The 23,058-nt window shown below is 40.4% G+C and overlaps 2 protein-coding genes across 5 annotated transcripts in view; one reads left to right on the plus strand and one right to left on the minus strand.

Moving 5' to 3' along the window:
* Window positions 1-578: 578 nt before the first annotated feature.
* Window positions 579-14,165, minus strand: ENPP4 (ectonucleotide pyrophosphatase/phosphodiesterase 4). Of its 3 annotated transcripts, none has more exons than XM_042467300.1 (5): window positions 13,987-14,165; window positions 12,996-13,146; window positions 7,761-8,632; window positions 6,728-6,898; window positions 579-2,197 (listed from the first exon to the last, which is right to left on the minus strand). In XM_042467300.1, exons 2-5 carry the CDS (start codon window positions 13,016-13,018, stop codon window positions 1,836-1,838), a joined length of 1,428 nt encoding a protein of 475 aa, XP_042323234.1. In that variant the 5' UTR covers window positions 13,019-13,146; window positions 13,987-14,165; the 3' UTR covers window positions 579-1,835. The 3 variants fall into 3 exon arrangements, with proteins under 3 accessions (XP_042323234.1, XP_042323225.1, XP_042323241.1); XM_042467291.1 differs by having other exon boundaries at window positions 579-2,200; window positions 13,987-14,156; XM_042467307.1 differs by lacking the exon at window positions 12,996-13,146 and having other exon boundaries at window positions 579-2,200; window positions 13,987-14,154.
* A 5,617-nt stretch (window positions 14,166-19,782) lies between these two features.
* Window positions 19,783-23,058, plus strand: part of CLIC5 (chloride intracellular channel 5) — an 87,178-nt gene continuing 83,902 nt past the window's right edge. For both annotated transcript variants that reach the window (XM_042467319.1, XM_042467331.1), the window contains exon 1: window positions 19,783-20,515. In XM_042467319.1, coding sequence (XP_042323253.1) covers window positions 20,024-20,515 — 492 coding nt within the window. In that variant the 5' untranslated portion in view covers window positions 19,783-20,023. The remainder of the gene's footprint in view (window positions 20,516-23,058) is intronic.

Genomic DNA, 23,058 nt, shown 5'->3' on the forward strand with positions numbered 1-23,058 from the left:
AGGCATGTAATTCTTTACAGCTCCTCCTGCCCCTGTCTGTTGTGTAAGGTTTTGGAGCCAATAATCTCCATTTTCCCCACCCTAGACTGCATCAGCTTCCCAGGTGAGGGGACTGGACCTTCCCTTCTTTCCTTTGACAGTGTGGGTGGGTGACAGATATGAGGGTGAGAGGCAGTCCACTTATTCAAGGGAGGAACAGGACCCATTTTGTTGTTGCTCATTTGTCTCTTTGTGACTGGTGCTAGAGTTGAGTCAGGGGACACACAGACATTGCTACTAACAAAAGAAAAGCATTTTTGGAGCATTAAGTCCATCAAAAATATGTGGCCCACTTTCCCCATCCCTTTTACTGATCAGACTACTCTACTTTTTGAAGTTCATCCATTTTATTTTTATGCATTTTATTTTTTTATCTGGTTTTTTTTGTTTATTTCCTTAACCACTCATTCATTAGAAGAGCAATTAAAATAGTTTAAATAACCACAAATTTACCCTCATGGGACACACTATTTCTACTCACCATCATCTGAGGACAAGAGAAAAGGGTTACACATCATTGGAATTACAGGTCAAGGGTGCTAGGTGTTCAACTCTTTATATTATCCAGTTACTAATGATCAGAAGAGAGGGGATGGTCAACAGTATCATGGAAAAGGACAACCCCATGGTTTTTTTTAAACGTTGATATTACTTTTAAAAATAAAACAGGTTTAAAATGAATATACTGTATCAGAGTATTGTAGCCTAAAGTTAACAAAGTAGACTTGATACCAAAATACAAACAGCATCTTTTAATTCATAAACTTGTAAATTATGAAAGACTTTTTCACAAAAACCCAACTCATACAAATATAAATATCCTTTAAAAGGCACTGCTCCTTTGAATAAATAATTCAAGATACATCTTACTAGTTGGGACTTCTCTTTTCCCTGAGTTTCTAATCCATCATCACCTCTGATTTATCCTTGTGAGTTGTATATATAATTCAGCTAGTTTTCAATCAGGAGTCATGGTCATTACATGGAACACAAAAATGAATAATGTTAAGAAGTGTAACAGGCATTATCTCAAGGTATTTTATTTGGTAAACTGCTACTTAAAGCCCAGTAACTAATAAGACTATTAAGTTTTGTCTAGTAGTCCCTGATATACAGGAGTTAAACCTTGAACCCCTAAAGTGTTAACAAATTTTTGTAGCACAGATAAATGTATCCCAAAAATACACAAACTGGTAAAAATTGCAATAGGGTTTAGAAGTTCTTTATAATGAAAGTCAAGACCATGCATACTTTAAAGTCCACTGAGATTGTATCATTTGGCAGTTATGAAAGCAGTTTCATTCCACAGAACTCTTTTAAAATATGTTTATGTACAGAAAGGACATAAATGGTTTTCCTGATTCCCAAAATTCACTGCGCATCTAGTGATGTAAGTTATTTTGTTTTGCAAACAGAACACAAAGAGCAGAGTAAAAGCTGCCTTCCCTCCCCATCGTCATACAAAGTGGGATTGCCATTTCCACCATCAAGAACTTCAATTAAAGAACTTCAAGAATTTCTTGCACCTAAGTTTAGGAGTTAAGGTATCTCCAGATGTACTTCATTGTGGACAAACAGCATCATTTGTTACTATTTAAATATCTTAATCTTGCCATTTTATTAACTGAAAACTTAAGATTTCTTATATTTGAGAACACATTCTATTTAACATTTTTATTTTATAGTGACAATGCTCTACTGCAGTATTTGGGTAGATTATTAAAGTGCATCGTAAGATGTTATCCAGTGTAACTGAAGTGATCATGTCCAATTTTCAAGATAAAAGCCAGTACATTTTATCCTATTAGTGGATCATCATCATCTTCCTGAAGCTGAAGTCGTGAAAATGGAGGCAGAGCAGGTGTTCTGTTCTTCATGATTATTATCAGGCACGTCAGAGTAGTTAGCACCATAAAGACACCAATAACTATTCCAATGGCTTCAGGGACATTTATGCACCACTGGTCTGCTAACAGACACTTGGCATTTCTCAAGGTGCCATTATTGGGCTGAGGCGTCAAACCTAAGATATGACACATCATTGGATAAATATCAACAGTAGACATTGTCTTTTGTTTGTAACCTTTGCGAAAAGCAGGTCCATGAGCTGCCAAAAATGGATGCATACTTGAGAGGGAATCGTCATAGCCATGGTCACCTACTGGAAAGAAATGAAAAAATCTAACAATTGCAAGTGTGCTAGAAATCTTTAATGAACAGTTATTTCACCATTACAGGCAATAAGAATCTGCAACATCTTAAAGCTCTTCCATAAGCCTGCTTCCCCCCACATAAAATTACCCAAATATTACATTTACAGCCTGTTAAGCTTTTAAGTTGCATATGCAATATATAACCTTCATTCTTTTCCATCTCTCTTTAATAATAAAATCTATTTGTTTTTGAAGGAGAGAGGAAGCACACCTTGTTTCTTCTTGCACATGCTAGGATTACCTGCTGCAAATTTATCTTTACCTCTGTAAAAGGTGAATGGAGGGGAGGGATTATAATGTTTTTAATTTTATAATTTACTCTGTTATAATCACTGTTGTCAACCGCCCGGATTGGTTTGCCACAGGGCGGTATACAAATAAATATTATTATTATTATTATTATTATTATTATTATTATTACTTTGACACTGCATTGCAGTGAGGATTCTTAAAAAACACTAAACATTAATATCATTTCTATAAAAATCTGGCTGAGTCCTCTTTTGCAATCAATCTATTGCCTATAAGTCTTTCTTTTTGTCACTGGCCCGAAACAAATGGGCCACATAAACCGGTATCCGGATGCATTCAGGGTGTAGCATTTAGATAATGCATGCCCCGAGTTTGGTTGGAAACTGCACTGAGGCCTTGTCTTTTACAAACAAAACATGCCAAAAAGGAGTGGTAAAATACAGTTCCTTTTGCTGACCCAGTTCAAAACCGCAGTGGCAGCCTGGATCGCAGCCAGGCATGAAGCTGCTAAGGCCCCAGCATGAATCACGTCAGAGCAAGTGCGGCCCTCTTTATTGGGTCCTTCTGTTCCAGCCCACTGTAACAAGAACAGCAAAGTTGGACTTATTATGCTTTTATTTTTTAGCAAATGGTGGGAGCATAGTCTAGCATGGAGTTAGCTCATCTTACTGTTCCTGAAGGCAGGACCTTAATATTTAAATTAAATATGTCTTTTCTATTGAGGAGAGTGGACACTTCCAGTTTCAGGAGAAACAAGCACCAGAAAGAACAGGGCTAACAGAAAAATTACAACTCATGCAAAAAGTATTGTAAAACAGTTCTCAAACCAATAGTGAAGAACTGGTCAACTGAGTGGATCTAGTGGAAACTTTGGGTGGGATGTCCACATTCTCCTCAAATTTATTATACAAAGCCAAATGTATAAAACATGCACCTTGGACTTGAAGAATACTCATTTCAGTAAGTTTAGGGAAACACTAATGAGATCCTATGATCAGAAATGCTCAAAATGAAGATGCTTGGGAGTTTCTTAAGAAACTGAAGGCACAACTGCAATCAATTCCAATGAAGAAATAAAGTGGGAAGTGCCTGGCAAACCAGAGGGAATGTTTAAATCTCAGATGAGCTGAGATTTACAGAAATGGAAGGGGGAAATCATGAAAGAAAAATAACAAACCAACAGCCAGCACTTGCAGAGGAAATTCATAAAAGCTAAGGCTCAGAATGAGCACAGGCTTGCTAGATGTTAAAAATAATAAAAAGGGTCTTTCTGGCTATATTCGAAGCAGGAGGAAGAAAAAGGAAATGGCAAGACTACTGCATGGAGAAGCCAATGAAATGCATATAGTGAAGAGATGGAAAACCAAACTGCTAAACACCTGTTTGTCTTGGTCTTCTACGGAAAGAAAAATAATACTTAATTTTGTAAAAATAGAACAAATGATACAATAAGGGGATTGCAAAACAGAATAGATGAAGAGATAGTTCAGGAATGCCTAGCCATTCTGAATATTAAAAAAAAAAAAAATCCAAGAAAGCAAACCTTGATTTTGCCATTTTATATAAAGGACAGCATTTTACTATGCCACTTTATATAATGAGACTTGAGCACCCACAGATTGCTGTCCATGGGGGGTCCTGGATGCATCCATTGAATCCGTGAATGCAGAATCAATGGATTTGGAGGGCTAACTGTACTTAGCATTGCTCTTATTGTTGTTGTCAACCTGCAGAGATGTATAGTGCATTACACTAGAGAGAATATGTAGCTATAATCACTAGATGCCACTAATCTCTTTATCCCTCATTAAGTTCTTTTCAAGCAATTCAAGTTAGCCATGTGAACTACATTTCACTTTGACTCTATTGTTCAGTTTCAGTTGATGACTCTGCATTCCAGTACTGAGAAAGAAAACACTCTATCCACTTTCTTTGCACCATGCATAATCTTACATATCTGTACCATCTTTTCTATAACTTCCTTCTTTTATAAACAGCCGCAAATCTTGCATGTTTGCTCACAGATGAGTTGCTTCATCCCCAATAACTGTATTTTCCCCATTCTGCAATGTACAGCCTGCATTGTGTTATTGCCTGTTGACTATGGTTTAGCTGACATAACTGCCATGACATGGCTGCCGTAACTCAGCAGCTGTATTAACTATTTGTACATACAATTAGAATAATATGCTTTTTAGTCAGAATTGGTCGAAAGTAGGTTATGATTAAGAAGATACAGTGAGAGGAAAGGCAGGGAGGAAAATGCTAGATTATGTCTGCATCTCACACAGTTAGCTTCATATTGTTTGTCACAGCCTACTACACTAATTTAATCCTTTTATGCTGAAAGCACAATCTGCTATTTTCTGCTATTTGATTGTGATGTGGTGAAGAACACCAGCAAGTGAGGGAATGGAAAGGTTGCATTAACCTCCAGGCCTCCTACTCAAGGTTTCTGGTGTCCTCAGGCATACTCGGATCATCAATAGAATCTCGAGAAAAACATTTTAATATTTTTCTTTTAGCTCAATTTAGGCGGGTTACAGACTGCCCAGAAGAGGCACCTGCCTCTCTTTGTTGCACAGCTGCGCCAGATACAAATTGCACGGCGTAGCTGCGCAGCAAAGAAGGAGCTCAAAAAAGCGGCTCCTTCTTGTGGCGCAGCAAAGCCCCAAAGACAGCGCTGTAACGTTGCAGCTGCGCAGCTCTGTATGGAAGCTGCGCAGCTCTGACGTAACAGTTACACACGCTGTATGTATGGCGCTGCGCAACTGTGGCGCATGCATGACATGCTAGGGTTGTGGGGCGTGTGCATGCGCCGCCCGGAGGCAACCTTGCACGTCATGGGCAGGGCCTTAGTTTGTATAACTGATGAGGAGTAAGCCAGGAGCAACGTTCCAGATAAAATTTGGTATGTCTTGTAAGTATTCAGAATTTTCCAAACCAAATCTTTTCACTTCATCTGAATTAATGTTATTTCTAGCTTGCACTGCTGTAGTACTCTTTTATGTACACAAAGTAACTCAACCCACGAAAGACCAACTACTGTAGATGTTTTCTTAAATGTGCAACATATAGCACCATGAACCTAATCCTTACAGATGTCCGAAAGTATACTGTAATTCCTAGATGAAACAAGGGGGGAGCAACCATGTGTAATGCCTAACTGTGGCACGTTACAGACCGCCCAAAACGGGCGGTCTGCCAGCGCCGTCATTTGCTGCGCGGTCAAACCGTGTGGCTCCTTGGCGCCGCAAAAAAGAAGCCCCAAAATGGTGCTTCTTCTTTCGGCGCGCTAATGACGCCACAAGGCACCAATGGCACACTCGTGATGTCATTAGCACCGTGCGACGTGTGGACGCTATGTGTCCACAACGTCAAGATGGTGGCATCTGTATAGAATGGGCTCTGTCATTTTGTAAATCCCCAGGACGTACTAGGGTTAGGGGCGTCCGGAATGGGCTGAAGAAACAGGTAAGCTATAAACAAAAAAATTAAAAGGTTTTCCCAATCTAGTACACAGATGCAGCTGTAATCTGAAGCCAACCACTGATTCATTCAGTTATGCCATCTCTATTTTGAGACTATGGGCTAATCTTCACATAATTGTGCAGATTTTCACACATTCACATCAATGGTTCATTTTCTTCAATTTCCCCCACAAATTTGCATCTATTCACGTGCCGAAACGCACAGCCTTCCAAATCTATATGAAGTAGATGGATGGCCACAGATGTGATAATGTGCATTTCTGTGCACCTTTTAGCAGCTTTCTGCAGATAGTCCAATAAAAACTGCAGACTTTTTCTGTGGAGTTTGAGGTTTTTTGGGTTGGGCTGCAAAAAGCCCAAATGCTTGTGAATTGCATTCTATTCAAATGGGATGAGGAGTATTTTAATTGTGTAGACAAGCCCTAAACTAGGATGAAGACCCCACAACCACAAAAACAGGCACAAGGTTTTATTTCTCTGCTTCTTGCCCCCCTTTTAAAAATGTTAATCCCATATCACCTGATGAAGATTTCTGGCAAAAACTTGCAGCCTTTTGTTGTAATTTGGTTAGTTCTAATAACCCCAACGTGGATTTAAAAGATCATTAGGGCTTTTAAAAAATGTGTTTCCATAAGGCTACAATATCACATTACCCTGTCCAGCTATGTTTCTTCCATGTGAAGGGGAGACACTTTGTCTAATTGGGTAAGTACACAAAAGGAAAACACTTACATTTTGGAAGACTCTCATTGGTAACAATTGTCCATCCTTCATCTGCCACCAAAATTATGGGTTGAATACGCTTATTGTGATGATAATGGTATCGCTCTGGAATGCTTTCTTTAAGATAAGCTTTCATATGACTGCTGCAGTTTTTCACTGAGTTATAGACATGTGTTTTATCTGAAGAAAAATACAACAAAACAAGATGTACACAATCTAAAATCTTGTCATTTGAACATAGAAATCCCATGCTCCATACAGACATTCAGTATGGAACACATTTTAATCCCCTTTCAATATACTAAAAGAACAGGAAGTAGTAGAAGCCACATTACAGCATTTCAATTTACAGCTTCAAGCATGTGAAGTTATTTCATATGCTTTCCATCACAATCATGTTACTATTAGAATACATTGGCTTTATCATAAGGACCTAAATAGACATCTAGGAATGAATCACTTTACTTAACACACTATACTCCTATGTCATCTCTGAAAATTCAACTAGTAAGAGAGATGGGATGGGGAAAAACAGTATCAATACATGTATTTTCTGCTAACAGGCATTTTAGCTCCAAGCTGTGCTTTTTTCTTCTTGCTTTACTTTCTATTGTGAAGAAAACTGTATTAACGGGGCAAATGGAAATTAATTCTACAACTTCTTTTGGAAAGTTTTTTTTTAAAAAAAAATCTGCTATGTTACAGCACTAGAAATACAAATGCCCACTTTTTTATTCAATGAACTCATGAGCTCATGACAATATTCAATATTCAAACGTGTGGCCTATGAACATCAATGCCACATGGATAACTATTTGGCCTTTTTCTTCAAGCTTACATAGAACACATGAAAGACAGAGATATTTGCAGTTTCTCTCTCTCCACCTTGTTCTTACTTAAAAGTTCTGAAAAAGATTGGGAGATCTGTCACTCATGTTTTGAAGACATTCTAAGTCTCCTCCTAAACATCAAGAATGTAAACAATACAACATTTCCCCAAAAGCCAGAATAACAAGCTTTACATTGATTAAAACATACTTACTAATTGGCAGTATTGCAGCTACTGGACTCTTGTCGATCAGCATGTAACTACCAGGTTCAAGGCACCTAGTCAGATTTATCAATCTGTCTTGGGAACACTGTGCCATGCCATGATCACTTGTAATTATAACATTAATTTCTTCCCACAGTTTTGATGCCTTCAGCTTCTTAACAAGTAAGCCAATGAGGTTATCAACTTCTTGCAATACTTTACTCATGTTTACAGTATCTTCTGGACCATATTTGTGTCCACTTGCATCTGGCTCTTCCCAGTAAAGAGTAGCAAAAGTGACTAGTGGATTGGAACTGTTCATCCATTCAATTATATTTTCTGCTCTTTCTTTAAAGTTTACTGAAGAATTATATTTCATAAAAAAATGAGGAACAGTATTGTGAATTTTTACATCAGTACCAGGCCACATTGCAGAAGCACTAGTTCTGTTCCCTTGCTCTTGGTTGGTTACCCAAATAGGAACAGCTTCGTTCCACCAGAAAGGATCAGTGTCATTGAATTGTGAAAACCTTTTTTTGGTAGCAGCATCATACATTTCATTTGCTACAATGCCATGGCTTTCTTCAAACAGTCCTGTGACTATACTATAATGATTTGGAAATGTTTTTGTGATAAAAGCATTGGTAACATATTCAACTAATACACCTTCCTTAATAAAATCCTGAAGATGTGGAAGTTTGTATTTCTTCAAATAATCAGCCCTGAAGCCGTCAAAAGACACCAGGAGTAATCTAGGTACTGATGCATAAACAGAATTACTACTGGAGAAAGGAACTATACCAATAAAGAGGGAAACTAATAATAAATGCATCCTGAAATCAGGACAGATTTTGAAGTCTTCAGAGAACCAGAAGTGATATCTAGTGGGGAAAAAATAAGACAGTATATCACTAAGTGTAATCCAAAAGAGATTTATGTCAGCTACAACTTTCTAACTAAACTTAAATTATGAACTAGATTTGTTTGGATTTTAATAGTATATTTAGACAATTGACAGACAGGTACTTTAAACAAATCTTCCTCATAAACACAACTTTCCCCCTATACTATTACGTTTCATACTTTGGTTCTTCAGTTACTAATTACCATAGAAGGTTCCAAATATTTTTGTTTTCCTTCCCAAAGCATACCTGACCTACTGTATATACTTGAGTACAAGTTGACGTCATGTATAAGTTGAGGGTACATTTTGGGGCCAAAATTGAGGATTTTGGTATGACCCCTGGATACGTCAAGGGTAAAATATGGCAGCTGCACCACCATTGGGTGCAACGGGCACAAATGAGCTCACAATGTAAAAGACTGATGCAAATAGGAGGGCTTGAAGGAATTGGGAGGGGAGGATAAGCAAAAAAAGTAAACTACTCACAACAGCCGACCACGTTCTCCTCTTCCTCTTCTGCCAAGTTGTTCAACTTCTAGCCGCCTGTGAAGAGGAGGAAGAGGAGAGGGTGGGTGGGTGTCCTTGTCTTTTTCCCGTCCTCCCTCCCTTTTCCTCTGCTGAGTTGTTCATCTTTGGCAGCCTGGGGCTCTGCCAGGCGGCAGCCTTGTGAAGGGGAGGAGGGGGAAGATGGGGGAACGAGACAGGCAACCTGCCCAATGTGTTCTCCTCCTCCTCACAAGGCTGCCCTCCCGGCAAGCCCCCGACTGCTCAAAAGTGAACAACTTGGCAGAGGAGGAGAACATGGTGGGCAGGTTGCCTTGCCTTTTCCCCCCGTCCTCCCTCTCCTCCTCCTCACAAGGTTAAGAGGTGATGTGATATGTAGCCCTGTTTACTTTTGTAAAGAGGAAGTCATATTGAGGAGGGAGCAAGCTTGTTTTCTGCTGCTCCAGAGAACAGGACTGAACCAGATGGCAAAGCTGAAGGAAAAGAGACTCCACCTCAACATTAGGAAGAACTTCCTGACAGTAGGGCCGTTGCAGTGGAACAGACTCCCTCGGAGAGTAGTGGAGTCTCCTTCCTTGGAGGTCTTTAAGCGAGGTTAGATGTCCATCTGTCGGGGATGCTTTTGATTTGGATTTCCTGCCATGGCAGGGGGTTGGACTGGATGGCCCTTGTGGTCTCTTCCAACTCTATGATTCTAAGGCTGCTGCTAGAAGTTGAACAACTCAGGAGAGGGGAGGAGAATGCGGTGGGCAGGCGTCCTTGTCCTTGCGTGGCCATTAGGAAGAACAGGGCTTGAGGTTCCTAAGTTTTGTATATCCGTGGGGGGCGTCCTTGGATCCCCACTGTATTACTGTATTGCCTCGTGTATAAATCTACTCAGGATTTTGGAGCTCATTTGGGGCATAAATTTCCCAATGTATAGTCGAGTATATACTGTAGTTGTTTCATGTCATGTGTGCATATTGTTAGTATTGGATAAAACATTTGCTCAAACATGTTAAACTGGCGTTATTTCTGTCTATGTTACCAAATTTTCTGTTAAAAAAGGCATGTCCAGGAACACATACTTTGTGAACTGAGATATACCTAGAATTCAAAGATATAGCTATGTTAGTCTGTAGAATCAGTACATAGAGAGATCTTGTAGAGCCTTTGAGACTAGTTAAAGAAAGAAGTTGGCAGCATGAGCTTTCATGGACTTAAGTCTACTTCCTCAGATGAATTTGGACCAAATGCACCACATGCATCTGAGCAAGTAGACTTAAGTCTACAAAAGCTACAGGATCTCTCCACATATTGAGATATATGTGTATTCTTCTATGTGCAGTCATTTTTGTTAACTTTATATGCTATTCTCTTTACAAAATACAATTATTCCACTAAAATAATGTTCACATAAAGCTTTGAACCTGTTTGAATGTAATATTTAAATCAAATGAGCTAAATCAACATTGTGAAGTCAAAGGCTTTCATGGCCGGCATCCATAGTTTGTTGTGAGTTTTTCAGGCTATGTGTCCACGTTCTAGAAGAGTTTATTCCTGATGTTTCGCCAGCATCTACGTTCTCTGAAGATGCCAGCCACAGATGCTGGTGAAACGTCAGGAATAAGCTCTTCTAGAACGTGGCCACATAGCCTGAAAAACCCACAACATTGTTTGGAATATTGGAAAATTTCCCAGTTCTACTTTCCCTGAAAAATCCACATTGCTCCAATCTAGACACTTCAAAACTGCTAACTGCTCATCCAGGGAGAAGGGGAACGTTTGGCTGATAACTGCAAGCAGCCTATATGCCAGACCTTTGGTGGATTTGAGGACACAGAATGATTCAGATGGGTGAGAGAATCCTGAGCATAAATATTAGCAGGGTTATGGAGGACACATTATGACTATGGGGGCAAACACACCAGCATGAAAAGCTGACTTCCAGCTGGCCTGGAGGCATGGCATACAGACGCCACATGCCCCCAAGATGCCCGGAAGTCGTGCAGGCACTCAGACGTGAGCTGGCATCTGGGCGCTCCAGCGGCATGGCGCTTGCACACCGCCGGAGCGGATTGAAACTGCCCATGGCAGGAAAAGCTGCCTTTTTCCCAGCCCCAAAAGGAGCGGCTCTTTGCCACTCCTTCTTTGGCTGTCCCCAATCTGTCCTCAGAAGGGGCAGCTTCAAGCTCTTAGGAAATTTCAGACATCTTCAATAAAGGCAGAAAGGCTGCCCAAAACATAGCTAATTTCCCATTAAAATTTTCTTTCATGATATATACTGTAAATGCATTCTTCTCTGTATAAATTATCACAGGGAAAGCATCACAAAACTGCAGAAGAATACCAAGGCCAACGTAGGAAAAAACATTTCCATAGTGAGACAGCAGAGTTTAAGAGCCCACGATAAAGTGGTTAGTTAGTAAGAGTTATCTGCAGACATGGATAGTCACTTTGGGACAATGTTTAATTGTGTATCTTTGCACTTTAGGATCTTGTCTAGTCCTCTCATAGCTGCCCTTTCCAGTCCTAGTCTGCTTCTGATTTCTTGACTGCAAACACCAACCTTACCAATGAATGATCCAAGGTATGGGGAATCCTTAGCTATTTCAATTTCCTTGTCATCCATCTTGGATTTATGTAAATCCTCCATGAACATTACTTTTGTTTTCTTATCAGCCTGCCTTAGCACTCTCCTCTGACTTCAATAATGGTGCCAAGTCTTTTGGTTTTTTCAATTGCTAGTAGCATGGTGACCTTTGCATATTTTAGGTTGCTGATGTTCCTCTGATCCTCACTACTCCTTCCTCTGAGTTTAAATCTAATAATAGTAATAACAATTATTATTATGGATACCCCGCTCTTCAGCCAAAAGGCTATTGGAGTGGCTTACAAATTGTTAATTAGACATTTTCTGTCTACAAGGTGAACAGATAGATTGCAGCCTTTTCTGACCCGGACGTTCACCTTAGCGTCTCCATAAGTCATTCACGGCTCAAAGGTGCACAACAACAAGGACAACAGAGAACATATCTCATCATAATCCTATACTACTGATACCAGCCAGTGTAACATGGTAGGCATGGCAAGACTGCAGACTGAAAAGAAATGATGCTGGGTTGCTAACTAGTGGGTTTTTTTCACTTGTTTCTATCTGAATTCAGCTAGAGGTTTACCTCCTAAACACTGTTTTTGTTTTGGAAAGGAAAGGATAATTTCCTGATTAGAATAAAGAGAAATTACAGCATAACAGGTAGGGAGGGTCATGTTTGTGCAAGAAGTCATTTAGAGGGGGAAATAAATCTAATATTTTGACTCTGGTCTAAAAAACACTGCAGAAATAATCCAGTTTGAGGTGGCTAGGGAATCCTGGGAACTGTAGTTTATTGTGGCCCTACAGCTCTCTTACAAAGGCCTGTTACAGACTGCCAAAATAAAGCTGATTGGGGTCTCTTTGGAGGTATGCTGTTTAAATGACGCATGCATCCTAAGAATCCAGAAGCTGCACCAAAGCTGCCCTTCAGTGCTTAGGAATGGAGTGTGGCTTTGGCGTGACCTCCGGACTCTTAGGATCCATGCATCATTTAAATAGCATACCTCCAAAGAGACCCAAAGCAACTTTATTTTGGCAGTCTGTAATAGGCCAAAGTCTTACAAAACTACAAATCCCAGAATCCCATAGCCTTGAGCCAGGGCAGTTAAAGCAATCCCAAACTGGATTATATCTGCAGTGTGTTTTCAATCTTAAAGTTGCCCCAGTGCTGCCAATCCTTGTGGGTTAACTCCTTAGAAATGATGTTAAAAGTCTTTCAATTCTTTAGAAAGACCAAGTGAAGGAGAAAGAGGGCAGTCACCTGTAAAATGTCTCATCTTGCATGAATCGTTTTGTCTTGGCAAGAAACACTTCTCTCTCAGCCTGGATGAACTAGAAAACTAGAACTTTTCAACTTCCTGGTTTTCAAGGTGAAAGCTAAACAACAATACTCTTGGTTTCGATTCCTCCCACTGCATTTAAAGAAATGTATTATTACTATGATTATATTTATTTATATCCTGCCCTATCTAGTCTGAGACTGCCAAGCCTCTCCCTGCGGAGTTTATCACACGGGAGGCATTCCTCTTAATTTCGAATGAAAAGAAAGTGGTGCCAGAATGCAATCATGTGAATTCGCTAGTTCAGTGAATTTACGTGAATGTGAATTGCACTCGAACTGACTTCCCGTTGCCCAAAAATAGCTTGCCATTGCCCGAAATTGCATGTGATCACCTCTCACCAAATAACGCGAAACCCCATGATTGCGTTCAGACTGACTTCCTATTGCCTGAAATTGTGTGTGGTAGTCTATCACGCAATAACGTTAAACCCCATGATTGCATTTGGATTGCCATTGGATTATACTTCCAATTTCCCTTGTCTGATAAACTCTTACATCTGCACTGCAAAAATAACGCAGTTTTATACTGCTTTAACTGCCATGGCTCAATTATTACTATTATTATTATTAATTGCATTAATTTTCATCCGCCCTTCTCCCAGGGCTGAGACTCAGGGTGGCTTAGGACATTAAAGAGACACCATACAGTTAAAAAACATAAGAAAATAGTATACTAAAATAGAATTAAATTATTACAACAATTAAAAGCAAATTCCATGCTAAAACCAAGTACTTTATAAAGATTAAAATACATTAAAACAATACAATATATAATATATATAAAGCAATATAACATGGCTCAAAAACCCCTTCTGTGCTAAAAGCCTGTACAGCACTAAAAACACCCACAGGCCATTTCAGCCTATTATGGCAGTGGAGTCTTTGCAAGGGACCTTCGGGGCTGACTTACCCTCCCTGCGACCTTCCCCAGGCAGCGCTGCCAAAAGACTCCGTCACAGACGCACCTCGGTGGGGCAACAGTGGCGCATGCGCAGTGCGCCGTCTCTCATCCTCAACAGCCACTAACGGCTCTGTGTCGGAATTAATCGGGGCGGAGGCGGGGCCTGTGCTAGAGCCTTCTTGGTGGAAATCTGATTGGTCCGCTCGCCTGTCTTTTTGGCTGGAGGAGGAGGCCTGGCTGGCAGTAGCGCCTGAGAGACAGGTGCAGAGAGGAGGAGGAGCCCCCTTTGGGAAGAGCGCTGAATTTCTGGGGATAACAATAACAAAATTACACACACACACACAAATACATATATATATGTAGATATAGATACAGATATACACACATTATAATTATATATATATATATATATATATATATATACTCACTGAAAGAAAGAAGATGGCAACAGGAGCTTTCCTAGGCTTCAGCATACTTCCTCACATGCATATTATTATTATTATTCAAAGATATAGCCATTTTAGTCTGTAGAGAGATCCTGTAACCGCTTTGAGACTAACCAAAATGAATAAGCATGAGCTCTCTTAGACTTGAGCCTGCTTCCTCAGATGGATATTATTATTATTATTATTATTATTATTATTATTATTATTATTATTCAAAGACAGTTTGTAGAATCAGTCTGTAGAGAGATCTTGCAGCCCCTTTGAGACTCACTGAAAGAAAGAAGTTGGCAGGAGAAGCTTTCCTAGACAAAAGAGTACTTCCTCAGATGCATAATAGTAATAATAATAATAATAATAATAATAATAATAATTCAAAGATATAGCCCTGTCAGTCTGTGGAATCAGTCTGTAGAGAGATCTTGCAGCCCCTTTGAGACTCACTGAAAGAAAGAAGTTGGCAGAAGGAGATTCCTTAGACTTCAGTCTACTTCCTCAGATGCATATTATTGTTATCATTCACATACATAGCCATGTTACTCTGTAGAATCAGTATGTAGGGAGATCTTGAAGCCCCTTTGATATACAATATATAATATAATATAATATATACTATATAATAATAATAATAATATTTTTATTTCCCCACCTCTCCCCACGTATCAATTAACGACATATGGCACATTCCTTAAAACAGGCAACAGTTCAAAAGGACAAATGAGATGTACACATATTAAAAACAACCCTCATCTGAAATTCATCATTAAAAATCCACAGTTTAAAAAGCCCTGTGGCTAAGCCTGGCGGGAGAGAGTGGCCTTTAATGCTCTTAAATGCCAACAGTGTATTCAGCTGAGGGAACCTCTTCAGGTGGGCCCTTCCAGAGTCTAGGGCAGCTGAGGAGAAAGGTCCAAAACACACTGCGAAATAATCCAGTTTGAGACCGCTTTAACTGCCCTGGCTCAATGCTAGGGAATCCTGGGAACTGTAGTTTATTGTGGCACCAGAACTCCCTGACAGAGAAGACTCAATGTCTCACAGAACTCCAGTTCCCAGGATTTCCTAGCATTGAGCCAGGGCCATGAAAGTGGTCTCAAAGTCCCCTTCTGCGCCCTCTTCGCCTCTGGAGAAAAGAGTGGAGAGATCTTGTACCCAGTAGTCCCCAAACTGTGCCCTTTAAGGCTTTTGGACTTCATCTCCCAGAAGCTTCAGCCATGTTGGCCAATAGTTTGGGATTCTGGGAGCTGGGGTCCAAACTCTCTTAAAGAGTGCATTTAGGGGACCACTCTAGCCCCTCTGAGACTAACTGAAAGAGAGAAGTTGGCAACATGAGCTTTCCTAGGCTTAAGTCTACTTCCTCAGGTGCATTTGGTGAGGATTGAATCTCAGGAAGTTGACTTTAGTCTAGGAAAGCCCATGCTGCCATCTTCTTTGTTCCATTGAGTCTCAAAGGAGCTACAAGATCTCTCCACAGACTGATTCCACAGACTAACACAGCTACATCTTTGAATTCTTGAGAAGCAACTTAGCCAGTGGTGTGGATTAACTGTGTTTTCCATTTGTAGCCAAATGGCAGATTGGGGACAAGGTTGGATGCTGTCAGCTTGTCTGTCCCTGAGCCTTGTAGTCTGTGTGTGTATCTGACTTCTGGGGGTCTGCTGTGGGGGGCTGCCGCCTGGGCCTCTCCCCCATTGCCAAACACGGAGGAGACATTTTGGGCACTGGAGGCCCAGCTGAGGAAAGGCCCTAGGGAACCCTGCAGGGTGGGTGGGGTTGCACTCTCTGGGCCTCAGAGGAAGGAGCTGACAAGGGCCAGAGCAGACCGCCCTTGGAGCAAACCTTGCCAAGGGAGTCCAGGTTTGCCTTAGGGGTTACCACAAGTCGGAAAAGACATGAAGGCGCCCAACAAGAGAGGAAAGAGGGAGACCTGAAGAGGAACTTCGGCACAAAGACTGACTGAGGACAGAATCATAGAATCTTAGCCTTGGAAGAGACCCCAAGGGAGACCTGTCCAACCCTTTTCTGCCATGCAGAAACTCTCAGTCAAAGCATCTCCATTAACAGATGGCTTCTGTTTAAAGACCTCCAAAGAAGGAGACTCCACCATTCTCTGAGGGAGTGTATTCCACAGTCATAGAATCCTAGAGTTGGAAGTGACCATGAGGGCCATCCAGTCCAACCCCCTGCCATGCAGCAAATCTCAATCAAAGCATCCCCAACAGATTGCCCTCCAGCCTCTGTTTAAAGACCTCCAAGGAAGGAGACTCCACTACACTCCAAGGAAGGAGTCTGTTCCACTGTCCAACAGCCCTTGCTGTCAGGAAGTTCCTCCTAATGTTGAAGTAGAATCTCTTTTCCTGCAGCTTGCATCCATTGCTCCGGGTCCTAGTCTCTGGACAAGCTTGCTCCCTCCTCAATATGACATCCCTTCAAATATGTAAACAGGGCTGTCATAACACCACTTAACCTTCTCTTCCCCAAGCTAAACATGCCTAAGAGTCAGACTAATTTTTTTTTTTAGCATGAGGGTTGATGGACATAAACCTAGTTCTCCAGATGCAGTACAGAGAGATATCCAAGTCTCAGGTTATAAAGCATATTTATACAATTGTGGAAGTGGGATACAATGTAACAGGATCCAGAAAGATGCAAAGTGTGTCTCTTGTTCTAAATTTTCAAAGAGCTGAGTGACTAAAAGATCTTTTAGATTTTTACAATGGTCACTTAGTGTTGTGTGTAACCAATAAATTTGGTTACCAAAAGTCAGATATAGATTGCAGCATTCTATCAGAGTTTCAACGATTTCCAGTCTTCTACCAATCTCAGCCTGGACGTATCTACAGAGTAAGTTCACTTGCTGACACCAAGATACAGCTAAACAATGGACATCTAATGACCACAATATGGAGCTTATCGCATGAACTGTAAAACCGCCTCAGCATCCCAGGCTGCAGCTTGAGACAGTTTTAAAGTTCATGTGACAAGCTTGTAAATCACTGACCGCTAAACATACATAGATGTCTCTAGTTTCCCCCCTGAAAACACTAGCAGACCCATAGTCTACAGCCAAACCTGCCAATACAATTGCATCTGCTCAGACCTACAAAACAGGGACGCCAAACTCAAGGAATTACAATAAACATTCATCAAACTACAATACCCACCACATGAAGTGAGAAAAATAAACAAGGCAAGATTTGTACTTAGCTCCCAACTGAGACTGGCCTATCATTAATGAACTACAACTATTCTGGACAATAATACTTCCCTCCCAAGGGCTCTTGGTGACAGACCTTTACTCACCTACAGACATCCTCGAAACGTCAAACAGTTACTTACCTACAAAAGAACACACAATACAGATATGAACATGAGTACAAAGCCTTGCCACAAACCCAGATGCCAGCTCTGCCCACATATCTATTCAGGAAATGTCATCACAGGACCTAATGACACCACCCACAATATTAGAGGGACTTTCACTTGCTCATCCTCCAATGTTATGCTATACTATGTCAGCAATGCCCTTAAGTACTCTACACTGGGCAAACAGGTTTGTCCCTGTACCAGAGGGTAGAAGGAAATAAATCAGACATTAGGAATGGGAATATAAAAACTGGTTGCAGAACACTTCAGTCTTCCTGGTCATTCTGTCTTGGACCTCAGAACAGCAGTCCTTGATCAAAAAGACTACAAAGCATGATTAGAAAGAGAAACGACAGAATTGGAATATATCAACAAACTGCAGTCCATCAGCAGCGGTTTGAACAGAGACAAAGGTTTTCTGGCACACTATACACATTATAACACTAACCAACTCCTCTGTTTCATCATGGCCAATTCATCACATCTTCTTTTTCGCTCACACGCTACATCCCAATACTCATTCATATGGTTATCTACTAACCTTGGCTTTAGGAAACATCCTTGCCTTGTCCCTCCACAACCATTGTTAAAAATGAACTTGTTACCTAATCTCCACACAAAAACTACAAAGAGGAAAGTATTGTTAGGCTAGGTGGGTGGAGGGGGTCTCAACATTTTAAAAAATACAAATAACATTCAAGGATGGGGATCCTAAAAAAGGATAAAAGCATCCCAATGAAGACGGATGACAATAAGAAAAAGAATGATGACAATAAGGAATAGTTAGCCACTCTCTAGCCTCCACTTTCATAGAGCATGAGTCCAACTACAGGCTAGACTTAGGGAAATACTGGGGGTGATCCTGTGGTCAGGAATATTAAAAGAGAAGAAAGTACATGATGGATGGGAGTTTTTTTGGAAATGAAATATTGAAGGCATGGTATTCCTCATAAGAGGAGTGGAATACTCTCAGTCCTCATTGGGTTGCTTTTATCCTGTTTTAGGATCCCCATCCCGAATGTTATTTGTATTTTTGAAAATGCTGGGACCCCATTCCCACCCTAATAATATTTTCCTCTTATTTGTGTGCAGTGCTTTTGGGTTGTATAAGGAGCAGAACTCAGAGAACAGAGATCACTGTTAGTATATAGTTATAGTTAGTTCTGTCTTGTTTGGTGAAGCCTCTCTTTCTCCTTACTCTATCTAAAACCATTGTTTGACACTTTATATTAGCCTTTCTTGCCATTTCCCCTTGCTTCTTGACTGTCTGGTAATGGAATAAACTGCCTCAGAAGGTGGTAGACTTTCCTTTGGTAGTCTTTTAACAGAGCTTTCAGGAGTTGCATGGCAAGGGATTAGACTGGATGGCCCCTGTGGTACCTTCCAACTCTAGCCCTACAGTTTACAAGTAGTAGTCCATTTCCTGCTGCTATGCATAATGACTCCGTGCTAAATAACCAATAAATAAAATAATAATAAAACTTTTATTTATATCCTGCCTCTCTGTCGATAACAATCGAAGCGACTTACAAGTTAAAACGTACATACAATACCATAGCCCCAATCCCATCCTCCCAAGAGATTTGTTTTCCCATGTACATGTAAATATTACAGTTGTGGATGATGTTAAAAGATAACAGTTGCTACCTTTACAATAATATCTCTGGAATATCAAGTCTTTCTTTGTGTTATCAAACAAATAAGTTGAAAAATCTAAGATGGAAGGGAGATGGATGAGTCAATGTGTCTCCAGGGTGAGGCAGAAGACTGGGAAGGGAGATGAGTAGTAGTGGAACAGTTAATGGTTCCCAGCAGTCTTCCATGTTCCGCTTTAAACAGCCAGATGATAGGGTCAGCCATGCAGAAAGGAAATGGCCATCCTTTGGGGGAAAAGTCCCAAAATTACAACCACAGCTTCTTTGACAAGGATTGGTGTAACAAGCAAGAGGGCGATTTGTTCAGTCATATGTATCTTGGGGGCTATGAGAAAGAGGAACCTGTGAAGGTACTTTGGACTGTTCAGGGGTTAAGAGGGAGACAGTCTCCTGTGAATATGCAGTTTACTGTTTTAAAGCTCTCAGTAAATGATTGTTAGAAATCTGTCATGTGTAGCAATATATTCAGAGAGCATACCATAGGCATTGCTTATACTTAAAAACTGTGTATCTGTCACCATTGCCAACTTGATTTCAATCCCCAGAGGTTAGAGGTGCAGCAAATTGGACCAATTTTCCGGTATGGAAAAAGGGGAATATAACAATATATATGAAAACACAGAGAATGCAAGAATGTATGAAATTCCAGATTTGGGGGAAGGAGACATTGAGCAAATTTATGATCATACTAGTGAAGACTTGAGGCCCGTTTCTTTTACATCTATTCACGGCAGCATGGATATGAGATATCAGGAAAGCCCAGAAGAGAACAGCCATACTAATTCTTTGTCCTCTCAGTATGACGGGGAAAAAGAAGCTGATTTTTCTGAGCAATACATTCATGAAGACCAGCAAAGCCAGGGGGAAATGGAACTGCTAAACCAAAGATCATCTCCTGAGCCAATAGAAGGAATGCCATTTGCAAATGAAGGATTGTCTTCAGCTGATTTCTTTCTGAAGAAGATCCAGGGTAATTCCAAAAACTTTCAAAATGGCATCATATTTTCTTGCAACAATAATTCAGAAGAAAATAATACTCAAGAGGTGCATCATGAGATTTTTCTTTTTGTTAAGGTAAGTCCTAGCAATTTACAGAATTGGGTGGATCAAATGTAGAATATGTTTCCATATGGAATGGAGGGGCGAGGATACCTATGTTTAAAGACTACTTAGGTTTTCAGTGTTCTTTGAACATTCTTCATATGGCTCTCTCTGGAAGTCCAAAACCCACATATTCCTAGAGCAAGTAGGTGCAATAAGAAATAATGCACACTTTATCACTTCCCAGGGTTAAAAATCGTAAAAATGTGAATAACTAATCTAGGCTGCAATTCTGTAAATTTAATTAAGTTTATATGCCAGTGTTCTACCAATATGGACCAATATTGTTTTCCAAGTGTAAACAGCTTCCTGGGTGTAAGCTCCAATGGATTCAGTCAGACTTCACTTTGAGTAAATAGGACTTTTCTATATGGATTATTTCCTTCTTGGGATGTTACTTATGTTTGTTGTGCTTCCATTCTTTTATAGACTAGAAATTGCATAATTTGATTTCTTTAATAAAGCATACAGTCTAGTTAATCTAAGCTTTTGCCAGAATAGTTTTTAAGGTATCACAGGTGTTAGTTCCAATGCTTGCCTGCAGTGTAACATGAAATATAATGCTTTTACTAAATACAGTACTCATATCCTGCTTTGCCTCTTAAGAACTCAGTAGGGCTTAGTTATAGTTCTCCATCCAAGTAAATTTGCAAAAAGCTTAGCTTTAGCAGTAGAACGTCACTTACCTGTTCCAGACTGCTCCTCTGCTCTTTCATCCTGTTTCCAAACTTTATTTGCTGATATTCTGTGCTGAGGAAAATCTGTACTTTGCAATGCTTGTATTGAGAATGAGCAATAAAATGGATTCTTGATTGCATAAGGGTGCATACAGTCTGATTAAAAAGACCAGAAATCCCCAGATTTTGTTCCTGTTCTTATTGTTTGAAGACCAAAGCACATTTTGTTCATTCCCCAGATATTGTCTGCCAGTTTCCAGCATGGTCAGAGATTTTTTATACTGGCTCACTAGGTCAGTTTCTTTTAATCCAGTTAAAATACACTGGCCTTACTTGGCAACTGCCAAAACCTGGAAATCTAGGATCAAGTCTAAATCCAGGAATATACCCAAACTGCATCTTCAGGATGCGTGTAAGCACATCCTGTAGGGGTTAAAGCCTATAACAGGGTTTTCTTGGTAAGATTTGTTCAGAGGAAGTTAGCCTTTGGCTTCCCCTGAGGCTGAGAGCATGTGACTTGCCTAAGGTCACCCAGTGAGTTTTATGGCTGAGCTGGGGATTAAACCCTGGCTTTTAGAGTCATAGTCCAACATTCAGACCAATACAGAAACACTATCTATGGTGGGGTACAGACTGCCAAAAAGAGGCGCCTCCTTGGCACCTCTCTTTCCTGCACATGAGTGCCGCAGCATATAAATTGCATGGTGCTGCTGCGTAGGAAAAAAGGAGCCCAAAAATTGGCTCCTTTTTGCGACGCCGCAAAGCGCCAGAGGCGGCGTGGTTACGTCGCAGCTGCACAGCCCCATTTGGAGGCTGCGCAGCTGTGACGTAATTGTCATGCGCCGCGTCTGGTGGGTGCGCTGCAGCTGTGGCACCCTCATCACATGCAAGGGCTGCCGGGTGTGCGGGCGCTCCGCCCACCAGGCAGCCCTCACATGTGACAAGGGTGCCTCAAAGGCCTGTCTGTTCTGGCCCTATGTAAACTGGATAAAATGCTGGTAATGTCTTGACCCTTCTTCCCCTTCCATAACTGAAGGTAGCAAAAAGATAGGACAGTGTGTTTTTAACAGCTGTGCAGAAAGGAGAATTTCAGTAAGTACTGTAGGGGGTGAAAAAGCTTCATCCTATTGAAATCCCTTCTTCAGTGCTGGTGCACTGTCTTGTATTACATATTAGAGGAATAAGAAACTGCTATTTGAATTTAGTTTATAGCTGTCTAAATTTAATAAAGCTTCTGGTTAATTTCATCAAGGAAAATACCTTTCAGATATTTGCAGGGAGGCCATACTTTGCACTTTGGCATGTGTTTTATCTTAACTTTATTATCTTGTATTGTATGAGTTACTTTTCGAAGAAAAAGTGCAGTTTCTTTGGTGGATGATCAGAGTGCTCAAGACATTAGTAAAAAAGAAATAATTTTAATGGAATGCTAAGATTCAGATACACCCAACTCTTACAGGCAATTCTGCCCTCTAATACACCTGGGGATTTTTTTCTAAAATTCATGGTTGTCACAAGCACTTATCTTCTTATTGCTTTATTGCAGTCAATAGATCATTGGAACAATATGTTAAATACATTTTAAAAGAGTGCAGAAAAGCATTAAGATCAATGGTACAATGAAATCCAGTCAGTAATTCTAAAAATACTATATAGTAAATTTAGTATAATTACATAAACAAGCAGGTTTAAAACAACCAGGTTTAAACATTTCACCACTTGCTGAGTGAACAATTTGTCAGAACCCTGGAGCTGGATGGCTGCAAGGAATTTGGGGACGTACCCAAGGTAGTGTGGTGTGTGATGGGATATAATAGATCTGCTTCTGCAGTTTGAAGA

The sequence above is a fragment of the Sceloporus undulatus genome, chromosome 1, assembly GCF_019175285.1.
Source record: "Sceloporus undulatus isolate JIND9_A2432 ecotype Alabama chromosome 1, SceUnd_v1.1, whole genome shotgun sequence".
Lineage (NCBI taxonomy): Eukaryota > Metazoa > Chordata > Lepidosauria > Squamata > Phrynosomatidae > Sceloporus > Sceloporus undulatus.

What these genes read in the sequence shown, in the direction of transcription:
- ENPP4 (XM_042467291.1), bottom strand. Translation starts at nt 13,018, where the DNA reads ATGCAAGATGAGACATTTTACAG. An exon ending in CAAGATGAGACATTTTACAG is followed by an intron (nt 8,633 to 12,995) that starts GTGACTGCCCTC and finishes TTTCCCCACTAG; the next exon opens with ATATCACTTCTGGTTCTCTG. An exon ending in CAATGAGAGTCTTCCAAAAT is followed by an intron (nt 2,201 to 6,727) that starts GTAAGTGTTTTC and finishes ATTTCTTTCCAG; the next exon opens with TAGGTGACCATGGCTATGAC.